Below are 23,563 nucleotides of genomic sequence, written 5' to 3'. Positions count from 1 at the left end.
TCTTCCTATATATATTGTTCTCCCTTATCAAGTCTCCAAGATTAAGTAGTCATTTATTACATTCACCCCCTTCTTCCCCTCTGAAGCCCTTTCACACCACACATCATCTCCTCAAACGTTTCTCCCCCCTCCCCGTTCCCACGGTGGGCAGCTTGGCCAGCCTCCCCTGGCTCACTGTTCCCAAGGGCCCACCAGTGGATGGAGACGTGGCAGCAGCTATCAGCCATTGGTGCCGTAGCCACCAGCGCAGGTTCCAAGCCCCGGTAAGCAGGGGACTGTGAGAAAACCACCCAGCAGTTGTTTCAAATGCTCCCCAAAATACATCTTCTCTCCTTGCATCAAATCCAGACCCAACCTTGCTCCCTCCTTGAGGCCTCCCTGGGGCTTTCATCCATCCCGTGTCTCCTGAGGCAGTCACCCCTCCTGCTCTACTGCTATGGCCTCTTCCCCTCGCGCGCAGGCCCTGCGGGCAACACATCTACCACCGCTGTGGCAGAGCCGAATAAAACTGCCACGTCCTCCTCCCAGCTCACGTCCTTCCTCTCCATCGCTGACCCGCCGCTGCTGCTTGCTCCCAAGTCCCTCAGACCGCACAGACGACGTTTTATCCGGGGGAGCAGAGGAAGGGACAGAGCACTTGCAGGGCTCTGACCCCCACCATGAGTAACCTGCCGCGTCTGCGCCCGGCGCTGTGGAAAGCAAAAGCAAACAAGTGCCTCGTCCGGCCCCACCAGGGGACCTCACATAGAAGGCTCTGCACCACCGCAACGCTTTCACCAATCATCCGCTACATCGCCAGCCCATAAGGCCCAAGCAGTTAAAAAAAAAAAAACAAACAAAAAAAACACAAGAGATTACAGATTCACTTCAAAAGAACTTTTCTTTTTTTTTTTTAATTTAGAAATGCAGTTATATACATAGAACAATTAAATTAAACTTTGTACAAATATTAAAATACTATCTTCACACCCACTGCAATGTACAGGATACCAGAAAATATATATAAAATAAAGCAAAATAAAACCAATTGAGTGACATCCTGCACAGCATCAATTCTGCTTTTGTTTTTAAATCCCACATATATATGGAGTACCATTCTGCAAATAATTCCATAGTGGTGCAATTCAGATGAAAAGAAAACACATACAAGGAAAGAAGAAAAGATTAATGCACAAAGGCAATCAAGCTCCCCTTGCAACTACCAGCAGCCTACCCACCGCGTCAGAGGACGTCTGCTTCAGGGACAACTTTGCTTCATTTTCTTATGGAAGGAAGCCAATTTGAGAACCAGAACTGAAACACTTCCCAGCACAACTCAGTTGCCTCTGTCCTTGCTTACCCCAGGGCAGAAGCAAAAGCAGAGCTTACAGAAAGCATGTGCAAAGCATCAGTAGAACCTGTTTCGGTGGGTACATGTATCCGTACACCACCTGCAGAGGGTTGAGTTTGGAAGCGGTACTGAACACAGGGCCCCAAAGAGAAGCGTGGGAAGCAGCGTGCTCTGTCCTGCTGTGGACGGGCAGGAGGAGGGGATGGAGGATTGAAAGGGGGCTTATTTCCTATATAAAAATATGCTTTAAAATGAAGCCTGCTCTAGGAAACCTCTCTGCGCTTTCAAAGTGTATCGTAGAGAATACGTGTTTTCCAAGAAAGTTCTTCTGCGAGCAAAGGTGTTCACAAAGAGCAAGTTCAGTCTGAAGTTCCCTGGTAAGGACTGAAGGGTGGGGATGGGGTGAGGCAGGATGTGCAAAACGGATGGGTTTTATTGCATTTATATACAGAAACCAGAAAGTAAAATTGATTTAATAAGTTAACTGGATAGAGTAATAAGGCAGATTTTATTTGTTTTATTTTTTTTTAAACAACTGCTATCAGAACAGTAAAACCAGGTTCTGCAAACATGTTCTAAAAAGGTCAGCAAGGAAATCTCAGTGTGTCCAACCAGTTGTACGTTAATTTTTTTTTTTCCTTCTCATATAGCAAGCCTGCTGGTGTCTGCCAAATCATTTAAACAAACCACGAGCTTCCTTACAACCCGGCCACGAAGGCATCAGCCCATCAGCCTGCAGCAAACCTCTGCTTTCAGTCACAGCTCTTCCTCACCCCCCACCTTGTGTTCCCTTTTCTGTACTGCAAATGATTTCACCATCCCAGATTATTTCCAGGGGCTGAGCCTGTTGCTTTCTTAGCCCCACTTCTCACTATTGACCCAAGTCATCCACCTCTGGGAGCATCTTAGGATGTTGCCTCCCCAAACAAGCGGAACAGATTTCTTCCTAACACATCTGACTTCTTTGTGTGCCGAACGGTCAAATACAGGCCTCAGGTGCTTTAAAAGAACCACCACACTGGAGCTGAAAGGCTAAGGAGAAGCCTCAGGGGAGACGTCCAAGGGGTAAAGGAGCAGCATGCTCACCGAGCAAGCATTCTTCTACACTGCAAGTTCCCTGGTGGTTAAAAAAAAAAAAAAAACCAAAAAAACAAACCCCAAAAGGATAAAAATGCATTAAACTCTTCTCCCTCCCAAACTCCTGAAGTTTTAACTCAGCAACAACTCCAGAGACTCACATGCTGCAGCACGTCTCTCCTCCAGACTTCATTTTTTACCTCTTCTACAGTTAATGATGGGGAGATGCAAGCTATTCAAAACCCGAACGCACAGAACCACTTCTCTCGCCAGGGTCGCTGACCCCCTCCGAGGTGGCAGGAGGCTCCGACACAGCCCAGGCCGGCTCATCCTTTGAGCTGAGCTTCATGGTGCCGATGCCGAGAGGCGGCTGCCCCGCTCCCCCAAGGGTTACTGACACCTTCACTTTCTGGTTCTCTCAGACTGGTCCCAGCTCTGCAACGCCCAGGCTGGGAACACTGCAGTAGGCTGCATTTTTATTAATTTTTTTTTTTAAAAAAAACTATGCAACTGAAAGGGAGCAATGAGGTTATTTTTTATTGCACATAGTACTTTGAATTTCTGAAATGCCCTTTTAATTTTTTTAACCTATCAGACTCCAAAAATAACAGAAACCTTCAAAATAAGTGCTATTTTTATTTTTCCAACGTAATTAAATCTTTTTAATGTTCTTGAATATCACAGGATCCAGCACGTAGGACAGAACATGAGATGATTGTCGGGAGCGTTTAATAAGAAAAAATGCCTCCCTTTGAATTCTTTTACCAGACATGGGTGGAAAAAAACAGTAAGGAGGCTGTGACCCCGTGAGAAAAAAGAACTAAAATGAAAGAAAAAAAAAATCATTTACTGTTGTTACATCTTGTAAGGCTGAGCCCCTGTGTTACCCACCCACCACACTGAGATCCAGGCTGCACCGACCCACGGCACCAGCCAAAGAGGACACGCTCTTTGCTCAGAAGTGACGAACGCTCCCGAGACAGAGCAGAGCTCACGACTGAGGGATCTTTACGCCTCAGCGCTCGCTCCCGTAAGTAAAGACAGGACTGTGCAATTTAGCTTTTCCTAAATCTCTGCCCAAAAGACTCCCCCATCCTTCAGCCTCTGCAGAATGAAAAAAAAAAAAAAACATGAATGAGTAACAATCACTTGAAAATCAGTGAGGTGAGGCCTCGCTCCCCCTCCTTCTCCCCCTTGAAAAAAATCATCAAGCAGTCATCTCCCAGGTTCCTCCCCAGCCACAGTACTTCATTTTATATGAAAATAAACTCTAAAGCTGAGAACTTGGGCAAGAGGAATGTGATGCCCCCAAACTGGTTTTCACGTTCTGGCTTGCAGAACGCTCCCCCACCGGTGTTGCTGCAGGGAACAGGCTCTTCTGCAAGCGCTGGAAGCATCAGCTGGGGTTACCAGCCAGCACAGCGGAGACTGGCCTGGGAGCTGCTGGTTTACCCTCTCAGCAAGCCAACAGAAGCTGCCTGTTTATGCCTGATCACAAGATCCACGCTTGCATATTTCCCTCCACCTCCGCATTTCCCCCCCTCCTTAGTAAAGCTATTTCCCACAATTTCTATAAATGAAACAAAATCAAAGCACCGCCTCTTCTGTCCAGCTTGCTTCCTCCTCTTCCCCACCCAAATTAAATTTTCTCTCCCAAACCGGCAACTATTTGCTCTACAATAGCAGGGAGAGGAGGCAGGGCCACACAATACGTGCTTTCTGCCGGTGGAGCAGGCGCTCGTCCAGGGCAAGGTCAGGCCTCAGGATCAGCTTCCAGCTTCGTTGTGGGATTCTCCCCCCAACCCGGTGCTAACACTGGGTTAAAGGACTGTCCCTTGCAGGAAGACAAGCACGAACGTGACTTCTACACCCTGATTGCTGAGGGTCAGTTTGAGCAGACAGGACCTTAAATGCATAAAGAGCAACTCCTCCAGCTCTGAGCTGGTTAGGTAGCAGGAAAGAAGTCACATATCCTTCCCTCCGCACTCCTTCAGCCTTACCACTACACACGCTCAATCCCTCCATCTGCCCTGATGAAACCAATGAATGAGACAATTTGCTCAAGCTTAGACCATTTCCAAGGTAGGAGTCAAAAAACTAAATAGAAACATTTTGCGCTTATTTTTTAAAATTCCAATAGCAGATGTGTAAACAGCATTTGCCCTCTACAGTACTTGAAGCTCAGACACCCCAGCCCACTGTACAACGACACGGGATTTTCATCACCCAAACCAAACAAAAAAAACCCAAACCAGATTTATCAAATCCTCGTGTTAACGCAAGGTAATACGAGCAATAGGGAAGGAAGTTTAAAACACTGTATTTTTAAATTAACAACATCCCTCTAAAACAAGGATAGGGAAAATAGGATTCTCTCATCCACAGGCACACACTGTCCCAGGTGTCCTGGGATTTAACAGCTAATCAGGAACAGGAACAGCGGGCGCGTGGCTGGACACTATGGCCAATCCCCATTTCCAGGAATTGGAGCTAAGCCACAGTGATTTTACACATAAAGGTGTTGCGCCACTTTTACCGAGTGCTGTGACGGTATGTTCCTGAAACAACAAGGATGAGGATGGTGAGGATCAAAAACCAAAAGCAAAGCAGCAAAGACAGCATCCCTATTTACCTGTATATTGCCACATGATGTATAAGGCCATGTCATTTTGCTCCACCAACTCAAAAACTTAGCAGCTTCTCACAGGGCAAACACTCCCCTAGTTACTTCAAGACGGTTACGACAAGGTACATGCATCTAAAGCCAACTCTTCTTGCTGAAACCAATACCAGGGAACTGGTCCAGACCTCCCTGGTGAAGAACCTTACAACCACCACAACACTTTTGTGACTGGATTATCTACCCCAGACGAATGTGGCTTCCTGCAAAAAGAGAGTCCTGTTAACAGCAACCAGGATGTTCTGAACTGCCATAGATAACTGTGGGGGGCAGAGGTATTCATATTTTGGGGTTTTTCTTTTCCCTGCTACCAGAACTTGAAACAATCTTCAAAACTTAGGTTCAGGGATAAGCTATGGTGTCCTCTGGCACTGCTCTCACTGTAGCCCTCACAGCAACAGGCAACTGTGTTGTATTTAGGAGACACTTTATAAATGCCGGACAAGGAAGATGCTCTTCTCTGTGGGCCCACTGAAGCCCATTAGGAGAAAAGAGCAGACTCTTGCTGTATGAAGCTAGGAAGACACTAGCCTCTGAGATGGTAGCTACCCAGGGTTCAAGTACCAAGGTACCTAAGTGTGGCTGGAAAGGTAATTTGGGATTGCACCAATGGCATGGGCATTCACTACCTGTGGGCATTTTTTCTCTTGATATTTTCAAACACCTGAACCACTTCCAGATTACATCTGAAAAGTGTTACCTCTGCCTGAAGATCTGACCAAAAGGAACCTCAGCTTTAGTGCAGTATCACCTTAATTGAAAAAGCTTTGAGGCATACAGCTTATTCAGAAGAGCAGGGCCACAAATTTGGCTCCAATCCTGATGCCTCAATGAACGGGGCTAACTCCTAGGTTAACACAGCGTTGGTTAACTGAAAGTCACATCCTCCAAGCTTTCTGGACCTTGCTACCCACAGGCCATTCTCCAAGGCTCTTCTACAACCTAACATCAGGAGCTGCTCTGGCACCAGACCAAAGCTGAAAGGGTTGGTTTATTGGCAGTACAGTCCCAGTCCCAGCTTCTAGAAACACAGCATAACTAAGTGGGCTGCACAAGTAGAGAAGGAAGGAGGAGACAAAAGCAATTTTGAGGAATGGACTCCTGCAGAGAGTTTTTGAGAAAGGGTCGGAGGGCATTCCTACACATTGGACTTCTCAGCCTTCAGCGCTCTAGCAATTCTCAATGAACTGTTATTGCACAGCTAAGTTGTCACACAGCCCATCTCATTTGAGGCGCTTCTAGACATCACAAGCCGCCCCTTAACTGGGATCCCTCCCAAGCCCAGCTTCAGTCCCAGTGAGGCGTTTCGTCCTGCCCTATCACAAAGAGGATGCTGGAAGAAGAGCCTATATAACATATATACGTATATATAAACTGTGTCTGCACCCAGTGAGCAAGCGGTTTTAGCCCTTGCTCTCCGGGCAGCAGAAGGGCTAGAGAGGCTGATAAGCTGCAACAAGCCGGTGTGAGGAGGAGAAAGGCACGAGAAAAGAGCAGCTCTTCAGAGACTGCTGTCAAACATCTGGCTGGGGAAGAGGAGAGGAGAGCTCAAATCCACTCTGTTCCTTGAGCCCCTGATGCAGATGGAATGGGGAAGCCAGCGCTGCACCAGCCCCACTGGTGCATCCAGGAGGCAACCTGGCGACATCCTTTGGATCTTCAGCTGAGGGCGTCTCTGCTTGGAGGTATCCAGGGTACAGCTCGCGAGGACGGGGAAGGCTGCACAGAGTGCTTCTGTCCTGAAGGCAGGGGGAAGGGAGGAGGAAGAAATCCAAGAGGGAGAAGGCTGGACAAACACAGCAGGCCTCATGCTTCCTTCAATAAGGGAATATCTGAATGGTGGGGGAAGAAAAAAAGAAATAGTCGTCAAACTTTTGCAGTTCAATGCACACCAGAATAACCACCGTTGAAAGCAAGACAGGCTCCCAGTTCCATAATGTTATAATGCAGTGGTCTTCCTGTCATCACAACACAGCAGAAGGTCCTCTGGAGGGCTCTGCTCCAACCTGCCCCTGTGAGCAGAACCAGCGCCAGCTCCAGCCTTGAAAATCTCCACGGACAGATAACTCCATCGCCTCTCTGGGTGCCCGTCTGGTCCTGCACTACTCTCCTAGCACAAAATATTACCCTAATGCCCAAACTGAATCTGTCAAGTTACAGGTTGTGGCCACTGCCCCATGATATATCATCTGGATGAGAAGAGTTTGGCTTTGTAGTCTTTTCACCTCCCTGTAAAGTAATTGTAGTCAATTGCTGGCTTGGCCCTCAGCTGCTGCTTCACCAGATTAAAGATGCCCAGCTCCCTCAGCCACTACCCACAAGCCCCTGGCTATCTTGGCAGGCCTCCAGCAGAGCCCATCCAGTTTCTCCACATCTCTCTTGAACTGGGGACTCCACAACAAGGTACAACATTCCCAGTAAAGCCTCACCAATGCTGTTTAGGGGAAGCTAATAAGTTCCCTTAAGAATAACTTCCCTTCCTTCCCACAACCTCATCAATTTTTTTAGTTCCTCTAAATGTCCAAGCCATGTTTGTTACTGTGACAGGGATGGCTGGAGATCCAAGGATCACACCTGCCCTTATCTAACTTGAGGAAAGGTAACCTCCTCCAGCAGCTGCAGCTTCCTCATCTTTGAGCCACAAGCACCAGCTTTATGGTCCCTCCTGCTGCAAGGGGCAATCTGCTACTGTACAAGCCTTAGAGGCAATACATGTTTCAGGCAGTGATAAAAATGAGACAGTGCAGAGGTAACATCCTCTGATTTCTACAATGCGGACATTTTTTGTTAAGCTCCACTTTTGGATTTCTGCTGTTTACGCACTTGAGGTTTAATGCCCATCTCAGGACATGTTGCCATTTCCGCCCTTTAGCAGAAATCCCCTTTAACTGGTTTTACTGCAAGGGTTCTGGACGGCATTACAACAGCCTTAGGGCTTGACAGCAGGGAAAGGAGAAGTTCTGCCCTGAACTATCTACAAGCCAGTTACGCTTCTTGCCTAAGACACAGCAGTCTCTGCAGAAGCAATCTTAAGCTGCAGCTTCACATCAGCTCTAGCATTGTAAAGCCACTCCTTCAGGGCAGAACAGAAGTCAAGAATGCAAGATACAGTAACTGTTTTAACAGACTTGCCCCTCCGTCCTGTACTTTAAGTTCAAGCACATCCCTTTTAGGTTTTCTCACATGCCAAGGCTGCGGCACTGTATGCACTATGGCAGCAAGCTGCTCACTAAAACAGTCTAAAAATGAAGCCGCCCAAATATCACAAAGGGTTTGTATTCCAAGCATATCCTCCCACTCCCACCACCTTGTTTTCCACAAACACAGATATTTTACTGCATTTGCACTATGACACTGGAGGCTGGCGTTGCTCTGTAAATCCTTTGCTAAAACAAGAGCGAGCAGCAGAACCCCGACAGTCCTTCCAGACTGCCCTAGGCTCCCAGTCTGAGAGCACCGCATACTTCAGAAGAAGGTATTAAAATACTGCTTGCACGTTTAAGTTGTGAAACATGCCACAGAGACTGGGACACCTCTTCTCAAAAGCTCCTCTGGTGCCTGACATACACAGGGGCATTCCTTGCCATTTTCATCCTAGGTAGTCAGCTGCAGAACCTACTCTTACAAGGGTCTCCTTCAGTGCTCCTTGCCCAAGTAACGTACCATCTGTGTATTCCTCGGAGGAAGTGAGTGATAAAAGGCTCTGTATGTCACTGCTTTCTGAATCTTGGACCTCTTTGTGTACAGGTCTACTGCTAGCCATGCCAGCTACCCAGGAAGAGGTAGCAGCCTGATGCACAAGAACAGTTTCAGAGCGCTGAGAGCCACTGGCTTCACACAGTCCAGAATGTCCAGGGGCTTCATCTTCTCTCTCAAGGCTATTGCGAACCCCTTGGTCCTGCTGCTGCATCTCTCTGGCTCCATTCTGCCCAGCTCCCTCCGAGAGCACAATCTGCACTCGGGAGTCCGAGGGTGGAATGCAGTTCCCCGTGCTGCCATACACCGCTTCTTCATAGGATGGCAAGGCCACTTGGACACCATCCACCATGATGGAGACCTGATCTCCAGACACACCTTGGTCTCGCCTCAAAAAAGGAAACACAGAGCGGGGGAAGGGGGAAAAATAAAAATCAAGTTGAGCATTTACAATTTTATACATATTACCAAGAACTCCAGCAACCTCCCACAGCAGAACTCTAACACTCACCATTGAGAGGTCAGAACAAACAGGAACATGAACGGTGGTATAACAAGGTCAAGCAATCATAGCCTTGCATCCCTACTATGAATTGCCATAAACAGGAGCAGAGGCTGCAATTCACAGTGCCCGACAGATTTAGCAGCAAGCGCTGAAAAGGTTACCATGCCTCCCACCTCACCTGCCTCCATAGCTAAATCTGACAAAGATCATGACTCCGAGCCCTCTGCTGTCACAGCTTGCAGATAAAAAAAGAGCTCTGACCACCGCTCATTTCAGCTTGTTACACTGCTGTATTCCGCAACCACCAGCTCCGCTGCCTGTTCTGCCACCTTTGCTGCTGGCAAGATAACCTTTGGCGGGGTGGGGCAGACAGCTCTTCAATTGGCAGAGTGTGATTCACCCAGGCTCATGAGTCAGAGTCCAAGATTGATTTTTTTTTTTCTTTTCCAGTGGTTTGGACTTCTTCAGAAAAGGGCACACTCCAGAGCTCCACCTCCCAGACTCCCTGCTGCTGTACAGCCACGTCTCTGCTCTTATTTAAGGAGTACCAGTAGCTGATTTGGAAGAGAGAGTCCACAGTGACTTTGTTGACCTCAGTTGGCAGCAGTGTTACAGCTGAGGCCCTCCCCACATCTACAAACCCCTGGCCAGGAGGGTTCTCCTCCCATAGAAAGGAACAATAGCAGATTTGCATGTGTATCTAATTAGCAGTTTCAGGATTTGCATGTGTATCTAATCAGCAGTTGTCAGAATTTCTGTCCATAGGATCTCACAAACAGACTGCAGGAGGTACATACATCCATATACCCAGACACATACTTCAGCAGCTACCCAAAGCTAGAAGCGGCAAGAGATTGATCTATAGCCAGAGTAGCAGAAATCATAACTTTTCACATTCAAGGCCAAGAAGAAAGAGCAAGGAAACCACTCATCAGATGGCATGTTAGAACAGGGACTGCAGCTGGGTATCGCAGACAACCATTTCAGACCACTACTGGACCACGGGACAGAGGTGCCACTGAGGTGATCAAAGCAGGAGCAGAGAAGTGAGGAGATAAGTTGCTCTAAAATGAAAACCTAAACCAAGTACTGGCTGCAAACAGGATGCCTCTGAGCCCCTCCAGCCCCCAGCTACACTTACCTGCTATGATGGAATGACTTCAGCTTTGGCTGCAGCAAAACAAACAGCACAACTAAGAGCAGAATCAGGGCGACGGAGCTTGCTGTGGAGGCTACTATGGACAGCGTGGGTACTCCAATTGTTGGAGGAGAGTCCTTTTCTACAAAACCAAGAGGAACACAAGGTAAAATGATCCACTCCCTTAAATCACTGCCATAGGGAAGGAAAAAAAACCAAACCACACTGCCTGCCCTCAGGAATTATACTTGGTGCACATGTTCAGAGTTCAAGCTGACACCTCTCCATCAGCTGTAAAGGGAACCTAAAACAAAACGTGCACATATAACAGTCCTTTGGAAAAACACAAGGCAAACAGAAAAGCAGTGCAAGGAGGCCACAGGAACTGATAGGTGGTGGTAAAGGTCACGTTATATAAAGATCTGGCTGAGCAAAAGCTAAAAAAATGTCCTGATGTCATCAGCAAGGCCAATAATTGTCTAGTACAATAAGCAGGATATTTTAGACCAAACAATAGGAAAAGTTCCAAATAACAGCTTTTCTTGGCTAATAGAGCAGTCTCCCAAAGGAAGGGGTGGAAGTCACCTGGCTGGGTATGTTTAAGATGCAGCAAGCATTCAGCTTCTCTCTCGCATTCTCTCTCACAGAAACATATGCCAGGGAACAGATAGAGAAGGCAGATGTTCCCCTCAGGATGCTGAGTTTTCAGTGTTAGATACAGGCACCCTGTTCACATTACTCCTCCCCATCCTTCCTCAGCTGTGCTGTGTGACTGTACAGGAACCGATTTGGCTTTTTAAGGTCCCCTGCAAGACAGAAATAAATTGGGAGTGGAGAGAGAATGGCCCGGAGCTGGTATTGCTAAGCACTGCATATCATGCCTAGAATGCTACACTAGCCCTTTCACCTCCCTAGAGCAAATAAATGTCTGTATACGTGTTGCTTCTATCCCTGATTTATGTCTTTGGTAGAGACCTGAAAAACCTCGCTTCCCCATTTGCAAATACTATTGGGCATTTCACATTCAGGACATTCCCACCTATCAAATCCTCGATTCTTTTTAGCTACATTCAACACATTCTTCGGGAGCACAGCTCCCAAACTGCAGGAGGATGCAGGACACACCTGCAGGTAAGGATGAGGGTAAGAAAAGCACGCAAACAGAAGAAAAAAGCTGAAGGACCACTGTTTTTAAGAGTACCGCCTGAAATCTACGTCCAAAAAAGGCATGTAAGATGGAAAGCAAGTCTGCATTTTCTGCACCTTCTCTTGGGGAAAAACCTATTGGTTTAGTTGTTTAGAACTTGTTTTCTGAAGTTTTTGAGAAGTAGCTTGACCTCTCCCCAGGAAAAACCAATGTCTGGTACATTTTTTCCCTATGGCAAATAGGGTTGAGTAAAGATGTCCATTTTCAACATTGCTCAGGGCACAGACTACACCGACAGGGAACAGGGTAGGCACATAGAGGTGCTTTGTTTTCAGCATCAGTACGCGATGCTGTAAAACTGCTCACTACCCAGGGTACACTCCAGTACATTCACCATCTCATATTCCAACAAGATGCTCACTAACTCATTCAATAAACTGTCAAAAGGCTATGGGGCTGACAGGTTCAGAGCTACACAAAACATCTGATAACTGCTAGGGATTTCCATTACTCTATAGGGAGCAGGCAGGATCTTATCCATTAGCAACCTTTTAAGACCTACTGCCTTTCTCTCTACAGTCTCCCACCTCCTCCTCCTTTTAGCCTGGTGAAGGAGACCCGCCAGTTAAACCTCAGCTGTCTCTGACCCTGACCAGTTGTTTCAAAGCCTGTGCTGTGAAAGTAATGGCTTTTTCACTGGGTCAGACTTTTAAGTCCCTGTATTTTTGATAAGACCACTGATCCTTCAGGATGCTAAAGAAATCTGAGGGATTGCTGCTCATCACAACATTCTCTTCAGCCCTGATGTAGACCAAGTGCCACTATGCAGGAATGCGACCCAGGGAAAACTACCTGAAATAGCACAGCTTTGCTCTCCAGCCTGGCTGCAGCAAGAGGAAAGGGGACCACTGTGGAAAGGAAGTTTATGCTGAATTTGAAAAGGCTCTTCAGGATCTAGTTGCTGCCAGGTAAACTCCCAGTTCCCTTCCTTATACATCATAGGAAGGGACTATTGGAGTGGCTGTGGCAGACACTGAGAGACAGCGTCTTTGGGACGGGACACAATGTTCCAGAGGTTACAGACATGCAGTGAGCTCCATAAAGAGCTTGAAGAAGGTGCTTTTCTGTTTCCTTCTGATGAAGGGAACACATTTTGCTTTATGGATTACAAGACTTAATCCCAGAGCGTATATCTTGTTGACTCAGGATGACTGAGCAGTAAGACTATATCAACAAGCCAAACTTTAAGAGGGGAGGCAGTTCTCCCTTTGTGCAGTGCACATGCTTTTAAAACCAGAAGAGACATAGGAAAACTAAGAGCTGTATGGTGAACATTTTCCTGCAAACCTTTTCACTTTCCTGCTTTGATGGAGGAATTCCAGTTCAGCTGGGAGAGACTCACAAAACAAAAACTGTCCACTTCCATTTGGAGAGAAGTAGAAATCATTTGTCAGCAACGTCTTTCCTGCCAGTACAGTGAAAAGCAGCACCATCAAGCTCTTTGCCACAGGAGACCAACAGTCAGTTAACCTGTTTGCAAGGAAGATCGGCTCTGCATGCTCATACATACACATGTTGACAAAAGGGTACACCACTGAGGGAGATGTACTGTCAAACCCATCAGGAGCAAAACCAGACAGGATGAAAAATGCTTCAGTTAGGGCCTCCCCCATTTCTGGGATGAGAGCTGTCAAAATTAGAAGCTCTACTAATTAACAAGTTGCCTCGTTTATACTCCTTTCCATGGGTTGTCTGCTTGTATGAGGAACTCTGAACTTGCATCTGATGGGCTGTTACAGAAGGGACATTTCTAATCAAGAGCTGTGTTTGTAAGTGACATTTATGAAACTGCTGGAGCAATGAGAGGCAGCTGTATGGACTTCCTCAGTATCACACGGACTCAGTGTTTAAGGGTAATAATAAAGCTAATACAAGGGCAATTCTAACTGTTGGGGAGCACTCACCCGGGCTGAGCCTGCAGCTGACTTCCATGGCTGGGTTCCACTCTCCATTCTTGCAGGTCAGGTATTTGTAGTCTCCTTTCAGCATGTAGCCTTCGACACACAGGTACTCTATGACACTGCCTGAAGTCAGAGGGTTGTTGCAGGGGCTAGGGTGGCATTTATAGCCTCCATTCTCAGGCTGTGGTGGCTGGGGACAATCTGTAAAAAAGAGAAAGCATCATGGAGAATATCTCAGAGGAAGACATCTGTTGCACAACAGATCTGGCACAGAGGCAGATTTCCACCTACAAACACCCACTAAATTAAGAAACTACTAAAACTCAGAAGAAAGACTGTTACACAATGGCAGAGAACACTGCTCAGTTTCACCTCTGATATGTCTTCTGTGATTGCTAAATACTGTTTGTTACCCCAGTAGTACAATCTAGTTGTCATGCAAACTGGTGATATTTTTGAATGGTGACATGTAAGTTTGTCACAACAGAGATTCCACATGAGAGAGGCCAAGAAAATCCTTGGTGCTATCTTTTCCCCACAGCTGTTTCATTGGAGACTGGTGGGACCTAACAACCAGGCTTTCTTATTAGCCTGATATGGAAAAAGCATGAGACCTCCTACTGAAATGAATGAAGAATGCAAATACCCCACTGTATTGTGGATAGAATGTCAAGGTACAGAGCTGCCCCATAAGGCGCACTGATTTTAGCTATTTTACAGAGAGGTACCACCAACAGTACAGGGAACAGAGCTTTGCTGAAGTAAGACCAAGTATTCTAGCTTATTTTTAAAAAGGAATTAGTTATATTACAAGGACATTTCTAAAAACCCCTCCATTTACCTATGTGAAGTCTAGAGTGCTGAAGGCACTTTACCCTTCTTGCGTCTCCCCGGTCCTGACCAATGGGCATAGACATAGCACACACCAGAAATTTTCTCGTAGAATTTTCAATAGCCATTCATATAAAACCAACAAATCACGAATGAGGAAACTGCACAAAAAACAGGATATTTGTATTGCTTAGAATTTCCTCTCTGTCAGGTCATGGTGACCCTGCAGAACAGCCCGCCACTGACGCTGCGCATTTGCCCAGCTGAAAGACAGAGAAAGCCATTTTTTTTCCTTTTAAATCCACATAAGCTTCCCAAACTTCACAAAAGAAAATATGTAAAAGATTCCTCCTGAGATACTCCAGGACACAGAAAACCAACCATCCCACCCACCCTGTTCCATCACAGCATGGTGATCTAGGCCTGCCCTTAACCCCTGGAGCCTGTGTTCCCAGGTTCTGCCTTTAAGTGTCCCACTTACCATGGGACAAACATTGAGAAACAGTTGGCCAAAGTTCAAGTAAGGATTTTGGGCAAGATTTAAGAAGCAAAAGAAAATTTTAGAGATTCATTTCACTGTGGGAAAATTTGCTATGTTGCTGCAGTGTAAGTGACCCTTGAACCTTATCACATGTGTGAACACATCATAGGTGGTGCCTTGTAAATGCCAGTAAACTCCAAGATGAAGTGCTGAGTGGAGCCAAAAGCTCTCTGGTATGAGTTCTGCCAGCTTTATAACTGCAATTCAATTTACGTCTTGAGAGAAAAGGTTAGCAGGGGTCTAAGCAGCAGCCTTTCAAGACTTTGTTCTTGAGGAGATTTATTCTTAAATAAGCTTCAGAGAAGCCACTGTCCCGTGCCTCATGAGTATTAACTGTTGCCTCTTCTGTGTTTCTTTATTTTTCCTTTCTGCAATAATTTCCCATTTTGTAACCAAGGTTTTAATCCTTTAACTCATGAGGCTAAAACTTGCTTTCACTTCAAGCTTGTCCAACACTCAGGATCAGCTGAAGCGACAGCCTCATGGCACATTTCACACTCAGGCACACAGACAAATGCCCTGCTCCATCTGCAGCCCAAGAGCAGGGTGTTTCATGCTAAATTGTGGGGACCCATTTGAATACCAGAAACATTTTCAGCAGTTTAACATTGCCTCTTTAGGCAACGGTAGAGAGTAGAGCACTGTGGGATAAAACTCCTGTTGCCACAGCAGCTGCTGAAACTTGAAGCAGATGGGACAACTTCCCCACACCATTTTATGCAACAGGAGGCACCTGGCATTGCTTTGGAGCCACACACAGCATCTCTCTGCTAAGTGGTTGCAGCAAACAGAGTTCACTCCCTCTGTGCCCTCTTCTCCTGAGCCATACCCATGCTTTGCCATCGCACCAGGAGCCCTTCTGGACCAGGCAGTAGCTCACTGTTCAACTCCCCTTTTATTGTAAAGTGCCACCTACACTGATGAGGTTTCTGAATTACGTACAAAAATCAGCCAGCCAACAAGAAACAAGCACTCATTTACATCGCAGCAGTGCTCTCGAAGGCTTAGAAATACCACCACATCAGTTACCTACAGAACCTCGACTTGGCCTCCTCACGCAAGGGCTTCAGGAGGAAAGGCACAGCTACACAACTGCAGATTGGTTTCGTCCCCACCTCCACAGGCCACTTGGCGCAAAGGGAGAGAAGCATCTAATAAGTGTGTTCAGTCAGTTGTGCCTGACTTGTCCTCTTCACACAGAGAGGAGACTGCAGAATTAGTCACCTCCCCTTTTTTTTTTTCCCCCCTTCACCTCCTTAGGTCATTTGTCACCACAGCATCCAAAAGCGTCACAAGTATTTTAAAATGTCACCTTCCCTGTGATGAAAAAAACACTGTTTATGTGCTAAGGAAATAGATAAAAAAGATAGGGATCAGGCAGCCAGAACATCAACACCCTCCACCTGACAGAGCAACTCTGGGCAACCAAGCATCTCAGGGGCCTGCAGCTTTGGAGAGGGTTACTAGACAGTGCTGATGACTTTAAAAACTGCTGGAGGTGGCCCAGGCAAGGGCTGGGTGGGTAAATGGTGGACTGGTGGTGGTTGAAAAAAGCTGAGGAAGCCAAACACCTCTGCTCCCTGCTGGATCAACTACCTTTCCCTGGCATCTCTAAGAGCTCAGCACCTCTGCAAACCAGGGTCCGGACCAGCCTGACACAGGTACCCAGAAAGCTTGGGAGTGACAATGCAGCCTTCCACTACAGCAACTTGTGTTCAGTGCCCTCACCTTTCATGTGCTCCTTAAGGGGTTTCTTTAATTGCCTCTGTGTGTGTGCTTTAAACAGGGGCTAACAGAAGAAAAGGTACAGTCTGATTCTGCACAACTCTTTATCTCAAACAGCAGCAAAGCTTATGCCCCTAGTGCGCAGCGCTGGTATACCCATGGCAATACAGAACCAGGCAGAGCAGCCCATTTACCACTTTTGACAGAATAAACCACTGACACCCCAGGGGTGAAAAGGGCTGGGTGCCAACTGCTGCTGGAACGCACGTCCAGAGCAGCCCGCTCGTGGCTATGCGCTGTAGCTAGAGGGTGCACACAGATGGGAATAGCTGCCTGTGTGAGCCGTTTATTAGCACTCCAGAGCGTGGCTGGGTTGTTAAAGTTTGGTACCGGGTTTGGGAGCAGCCTGACCCAGCTCTCCTTACAGCTCATGTTCCCCAAGTGCTCTGCTCGTGCTCAGCCCTCAGCAGTGTCTGCACACTGCTGTGTGGCCAAGCCCCAGGCTAGCTCGTATATTACTTTGGGACACTGATGCTTTTTGAGGCACGTGAACTAAACCATGGAGAATGGTTTTTCAGCATTTCAGCCCCAATTAAAGCTGGGCAGATTTCAAGGGACACAGCAAAACCATGACCCTCAGATTTACTCTTTCCAAGTTTCAAGGGTGTGTGGCCCATAACAGATACACTGAAGCTTCCCAAAAGATTACAAAAATTCCTTTAAATTTGTGGGTCACTTTAAGTACATATATTGTAACCATTGTCCCCCTTCCCAACAGCATCAGCCTAGACTCACCATGGTACTGGGTTATATTTGAAATGCAGAGAAACATCAGGAATTTCATCAACCTGCTCCCTGAAACACATGTTCTTGGAAGTATCCCAGAGTTTAGGTGAAATCTTAAAACAAATGTTCACGCCAGGCAGGGAAGAGAAAGAGAGCCAAGTTACAGAAGTTATCAATTTCCTAAGGGGTTACCAAAATCCTAGGCTTGCAAAGCTATTCCCAGCAACTTGATTCATCAAGCTTTGAGGATGCACAGAAACAGTGGTTTTGAAGATCGCAGCACTGTGTACGAAGCGGGCAGAGCTCTACTCCCAAAGGCCCGGTTTCTAAGAGGTACTGAAGTTTATGACATCTCCCGAGAGAGCTGGTTATCTGCCAGCATACACTGCTGGAAAACAGGAAGGCGATAACAGCTGACAAGAAGTCCAAAATTTTGAACATCACTGAACTCTGTTCAGAGGTAAAAAACCTGTCATTTCCAGACTGGCAGGCAGAAATAAAGTTATACACTTGAGTTGCTGCAAATGCTATTCCAAAATACTAGGTATTTAATATATAGACAATTTTTTATACATAAATGAAAAAATATTAAGCCAGTATGCACTTCCACTCAGTTTCCCATCAAATCATCTGTAAGCACCATATTTTTCTGTGTCTAAGTCACACAAGAAAATACTGTCCTCCTTCAAAGAGGGTTAACTGTTCAGGTTCTCTGAATAGCTGTTAGCAACTTGACAATAAGCAGCACAACACTAAGGAACCTCTTTTTTGTTGCAACCAGTGTCATCACATTGTGCCTTCACCAGCTCCCTTTCCCATGGCTCTGCCAGTAGTAGCAAGCTCCACTTGCTTTCTCTTCTACCAAATTCAGACAGCTGTGAGAGGCTGCAACATGGCTTCTTTTGGAGACAAGAGATGTCAGTTTGCCAAAATGATTAACCTAATCACCAAACGATGAAATTGATCGTCTATGTTTTGGCTGAGCTGAAGCTGAGCCATAGTCCTGAACACCAATCTGATGCAGAGCTACAAAGTATTTCTAAAAATAATGTAAAAATGACACAAAAGTAAGCCATGGTCAAAGATAATGCCACAGATGAATTATGTGGCATTTTGTGTGCTGACGTAAAAGTGAGGGGTCTACAAACCACAGGAGATGCGCAGCTGGGCCTTGATCTCTGAGAGTGAAATTCACAGATAAACAGAAGATTTCCAAAGCCCAAGCAGGATGAGCCTGCGGTGGCATGGATCAAGTACAATACACTCCACTTACACATACAATGGAAGATTAAAACGTACTCCAATCTGACTGGGTAATTGCCACAGAATTATGAAAGCTCCCCAGCACTGACCTTCCTCGCACAGGCACAACACAGCACGAGAGGTGACCAAAAGGCACCTTTCTACAGTCTTGTCTGCTCAGCACTGTGTGTTTCTTTTTTCAACTAGTAAGACTCCTGGATCCTAGCAGGGGTCTTACATCCCTTTTTTCGACATCAAGCACCTGAACTGTATTTTCAGTCACTCACCTCTTTTGCTAGTCTGAGCACACAGATGAAAAACAAATCCTCCTTAACTGAATGCATTTTTATAAGACAATAAAACAAAAAGCAACAGAACAAGACATCTGCTAGCATGTGTAACTGGAGGCTTGTGACTGAGGGAGAAGAAACCATTGCATTGCTCACCTTATGTGGGTGGACGGATGGGTAAAACATTGCTTAACAAAGGGATGTTTGGCACTGAACATCCAGTAGCATTTCTTCTAGTTCACAGCAAGGCACAAAGGTCACTAAAGCTAGGATGGGAACGTTTTTGACAAATTAAAATTGCTGTTTATATGAGTCAGGCTCAAATCCCAGGAACCAGAAAAGGAAGCTGGACTGAGCCTCAGGTAAATTCCTCACTGACTACACAAGTGCTCTAGCATTTTTGACCATCCTCAGAGCAGTGTCAGACAAAGCTTATATGTCAGCGCTGAAGCATTTTGGAAGCAATCTGGGTAGATGACAACTCTTCAGCTGGATCCCCTGAACATGTGCCCTGTTTGGATATGTTAACACCTCCTTGGCCTTGCAGACATACTCAACTTTTGTGGGATATTAAGACTGGAAATGGAAGATCCTAAGCTCCGTTCTTCTCTTTCCTCATCTGCAAGATTTACTCCATTCAACTGATATTATCAAGACTCAAGAAGAGAAACATCCTGCCAAGAAAAAAAACGCCCTCCTGATCTAACAAGATGAACATTCTCCTGGCTAGTCTGGTTAAACCTGTCATAACTCTCTCATGCCAGCATGTCCAGCCTGGTGAGTAAACATTTTTGTGAAGCAGAACACAGAAGCACACAGTTAAATTGTGTCCCAGTACTAAAGGACATTATTTCCTTCATGCTGGGATTAGTTCCCTCAGAAACCTCATCCTAACTTTCTTGTGCTACCTTGACTCCCCTACAGTAGGATTTTTGTGGAGTAGCTTTAAAAATGCTGTCTTCCTTTAAAGTCTTCCTTTTTGTCTCTTTTCGTATCTCCTGTCACACAGAAAGGTTCCCTCCCAGTCACAAGTCACTGCCTTCGCCTATTTACTCTCTTCCAAGTTGTGCTCCAAGCTCACTCTGCAGCAGCAAGGAGCGCTTCTCTGTCCAAGTCTCTGGTTCCCCAAAACACCACCACCTTTATTTTCTCAGCCAGGACTTGCCAGTAGCCACAGAAACCAGCACATCTAGAATAGCATCCGAAATAAACACAAATATATCCCAATCATCTAGTTACTTGTCCCTGCTATGGAGGCTTCTGATTTTCAACTCTGATATTTTGTGCGTCTGCATCTCTTCACTACAATAGCAAAAGCTATTACTAACTTCTGGCAAGGACCTTTAAAAAGCCCCAAACTCTCAATGGTATCCTTCGGAGTAATCCTCTCTCTCCACTCCCCTCTTCAGCCTGGGTCCTGCCACAGCTAAATGGGTGGTCTGAAACACCAGCTGCGTCTGAAACCTTCTGCAGAGACTGTGCATTTTCAGCATCTCAGACCATGCTGAAAACAACAGAGCCAGGCGCTCACTGCTTCTCTCCAGTTAGTGCCCTGAATGGACCTGCAGCAATAGGCAGGTTCTTTTCCCAGTTGCTATTTGTTTGTAAATTCATACACAATCCTTCAACTTTTTCACGCAGTGCTTTTTCACAATAAAAATGTGACAGCCTGACAGAGGACAGACAGACAGAGGACTAGAAGTGTAAGTCAGAGACCAGCAATAAAGCTCATTTTGGCTTCTGGAGGGTCTGGCAATTCTAGCAGAGTGCTGCCCACGGATCCCACTCAGGGGTGACCCTGAACATTTGTTTCGCCTTACGAAGCAACTGAATGAATTTGCTAGCAAGAGCTCTGGCCGTATTTGCTAATAGGAGAAGAGACATTGTTTTCTCTCTTTGCAGAGTGTCAATTCTCGCCAGCAGGGCACCACCCGACCTCTCCACTAATCTCCTGGTTGTTTAGTAAGCCAATAAGGAAACAATTTACCCCTCCCTTTGCCCACTTCTTGGTTCTCTTCTATTTATTGGATATGCTCCCAACCTCTGTCATCAGTACTCAGAGAAGCACGAATGTGACCCAACCAGATAATAGTGTCACTACTGTCCTTAGCCACAGCAATAGGGTAACCATCCGGAGTTGCCAAGCTCACTTAGCAGCTTCTTGAGCAACAACAAAGGCAACACATCAGCCTGCCTGCAGACAGACTACAGTGCCTCAGCTTACACCTAACAGAACACACTGACCAAATTTTCTGCAAATAAAACATTTTTGGCTTTTAAACTTTTCTTTTCCTCTTAGAGAAGTGATTGTCTCAAACCCTCCCACATTTGCTAGGGTAGGACAGATCCTTATGTAGCATATGACGAACTCAAACCCCACAATATCCCTACTGAGAGAAAAAAAAAAAACTAGAAAAGTGGCACCATAACTAAAGGCATGCACACAACCGGCATGCATGCTGTTTTCATCAGCAAGCACTTATTTTATAAATCCTTCCCAAGGAGCAGACAGGAAATTCACTAAGTCAGCTGCTTTTCTCATGAGAACTTCACCCTCTATGCCCTGAAGAGTCCAGGCTAAAGGTGGTTTGCTGCCTTGAGGATTAAAAAAGTAAAAAAAATATACACACCTATTGGATTCAAAGAGTATACGGATACCCACCAGGCCGCCCTAATCCAAGCCTCCTGCTGCATCGCTCTCTGGGGAAGCAGGGGAAGACCAGCACAACCACAATGACACCCATGACTGCAGAACTAAAAAAAAAAAAATCCACAAGGTCCTCTTTTGGTCAGGATTTTTTCTCAAACCAGGACCTTCAGTCACACATAACATCTCATTCTGCCTGAGGCAGGACTGGTGTTTGGCTCCAGGAGTCTTCTGCAGAGAGGGGGATGATGTGGAAGTGGGGAGAAGATGAGCCAGCTTTGCTTTCAGTGTGAAATCAAGACAGGCAACGTCCTTGTTTTTCCTCTCTTCCCTCTTGCACACAAACCAGCCTATAAACAGCAGAAACCACTTTTGGAAGCCCCTCCCTCAGCAGCAGTTTGGTTTTAGTAAGAAGCAAGTCTGTATCATGTCGTACCCTTTTTAGACTAGCTACGTCAACTAAACACCACCTTTTACCAAAGCAAAAACCACTTCCCAGGCAGCTGGTCTGTAGAGAAAAAGCACCTAGATAGGCCCTGATCAACAGTACTGCCTCTTACGCACCCACACCTTCCTTCCTGTTGAGAAAGCAATGACAAGGGGATGCCCTTTAGTGATAGATGTGATGTATCATAGATACACAAGTGGTAGATATAAAAGCAGTCATCTCTACCCACGTGCTCCAGCTAGTCAGCGCACCAGCTCCACTTCTGAATGCTAAATACCTTCAGGTTTCCAACCAGTGATGTTTGCCTGGATGCACTCAAAAGCTTTCAGCACAGAAGTTTCCCACTATGCACCCTCTGCTCCTGCAATGTCCTCCCCAGTCCAAGCATTTGGATTAATACCAATATTAGGCTAGGAAATGGCTCACCAAGTATTCCATGGATAAGCGTCACTGCTTGTAACAGCAGATCTGTGCTGAACACAGGCACACGCTTTAGGTCAGGGTTTCTCTTGGCAGGCTGGCTCCAAGGAGCACAGCAAATGACCTGCTTTGGGAATCATATTTGAGATTCTGTCCTCTCCTGACATCCAGCATCTTGGGGACTTTAGGGGGGGACATTTCTTAGCCCATATAACTAAATTCCAACACAAATGTCTCCTGCAGGCATTAGAAAGCCTTTCCGCTAGAGGACAGGTAGGTCCTTCCCAGTGAAGGTGAAGGATGCTCTGCTGCCCTTTCAGGTAGATTGAAGTGTTAGTCAGTTGTTGGTTTTTTTTTTTTTTTATTGCCCACAAGTGTGCTAACCTCTTTGTTTTAACTGTAACAAATACAGTAGCTACAGATACAATATCCGAAAAGGGACCCAGACTGAAGCTGTCCTCTGCCAGCTGGAAACAGTTGAGAACTCTGTGTGTTTCTAGCCAGAGACGGCATTCACACCATAGAAGACAGATTACCAGATGCCCAAGTTTTCCACTGGTCTGTAATTTCTCGGGTGGAGATGGGGACTGGAACCAGGAGAACAGACTTTGAACCTTCTCCTTTTCAGCACTTCTGGCTTTCTCTAGCACATGAGCAGATGGGTCATTTCCCAGAGGGACAAACCAGAGACGGCAGCTGCTGCCGGGGCCCAGTCACAACAGCTGAGGCTAAAGGACCTCTTTATATTTTACTTACAGGAGGCAGAAGTCAATAAAAGGCCCCCATTGTGAGCACACACACTTCTCGCCGACCCTGCCCCTAAAATATTTTAAGCCTTCCTAAAAACACACTGCAAAACATAACCCTCTTTTGGGCTCTGTGTATTAAGCAGAGGCCAAAGTCTGCTGAAAAATAAGCTCTCTGTCTTTACTGGCTCCAGATGCTGCTTACTCTGAAGTCAATGACAGAAGAGCAAACTGAGCAGGACTGAAGTCTTTACGTGGAAATTACAGTTTCCCTAGCAAGGACGCAGTCTGAAGAGGAGGCTTATTTTTCTTTATGTCATAATGCGGGTAAATGAGAAGAAACCAAAGCAGAG

General features: G+C 46.1%; 1 protein-coding gene across 4 annotated transcripts in view; it reads right to left on the bottom strand.

The window, feature by feature from the left end:
• Nucleotides 1-854: 854 nt before the first annotated feature.
• SUSD6 (sushi domain containing 6) overlaps nt 855-23,563 on the bottom strand; it is an 87,763-nt gene continuing 65,054 nt past the window's right edge. For all 4 annotated transcript variants that reach the window (XM_063331469.1, XM_063331468.1, XM_063331471.1 and 1 more), the window contains 4 exons: nt 13,538-13,735; nt 10,430-10,568; nt 8,751-9,172; nt 855-6,919 (listed from right to left, as the gene is read on the bottom strand). In XM_063331469.1, the coding sequence (XP_063187539.1) occupies nt 6,894-6,919; nt 8,751-9,172; nt 10,430-10,568; nt 13,538-13,735 (785 nt within the window). In that variant the 3' untranslated portion in view covers nt 855-6,893. The remainder of the gene's footprint in view (nt 6,920-8,750; nt 9,173-10,429; nt 10,569-13,537; nt 13,736-23,563) is intronic.

This window comes from Chroicocephalus ridibundus, chromosome 4 (genome assembly GCF_963924245.1).
Source record: "Chroicocephalus ridibundus chromosome 4, bChrRid1.1, whole genome shotgun sequence".
NCBI lineage: Eukaryota > Metazoa > Chordata > Aves > Charadriiformes > Laridae > Chroicocephalus > Chroicocephalus ridibundus.
This window is presented reverse-complemented; position numbering and strand designations above follow the sequence as displayed.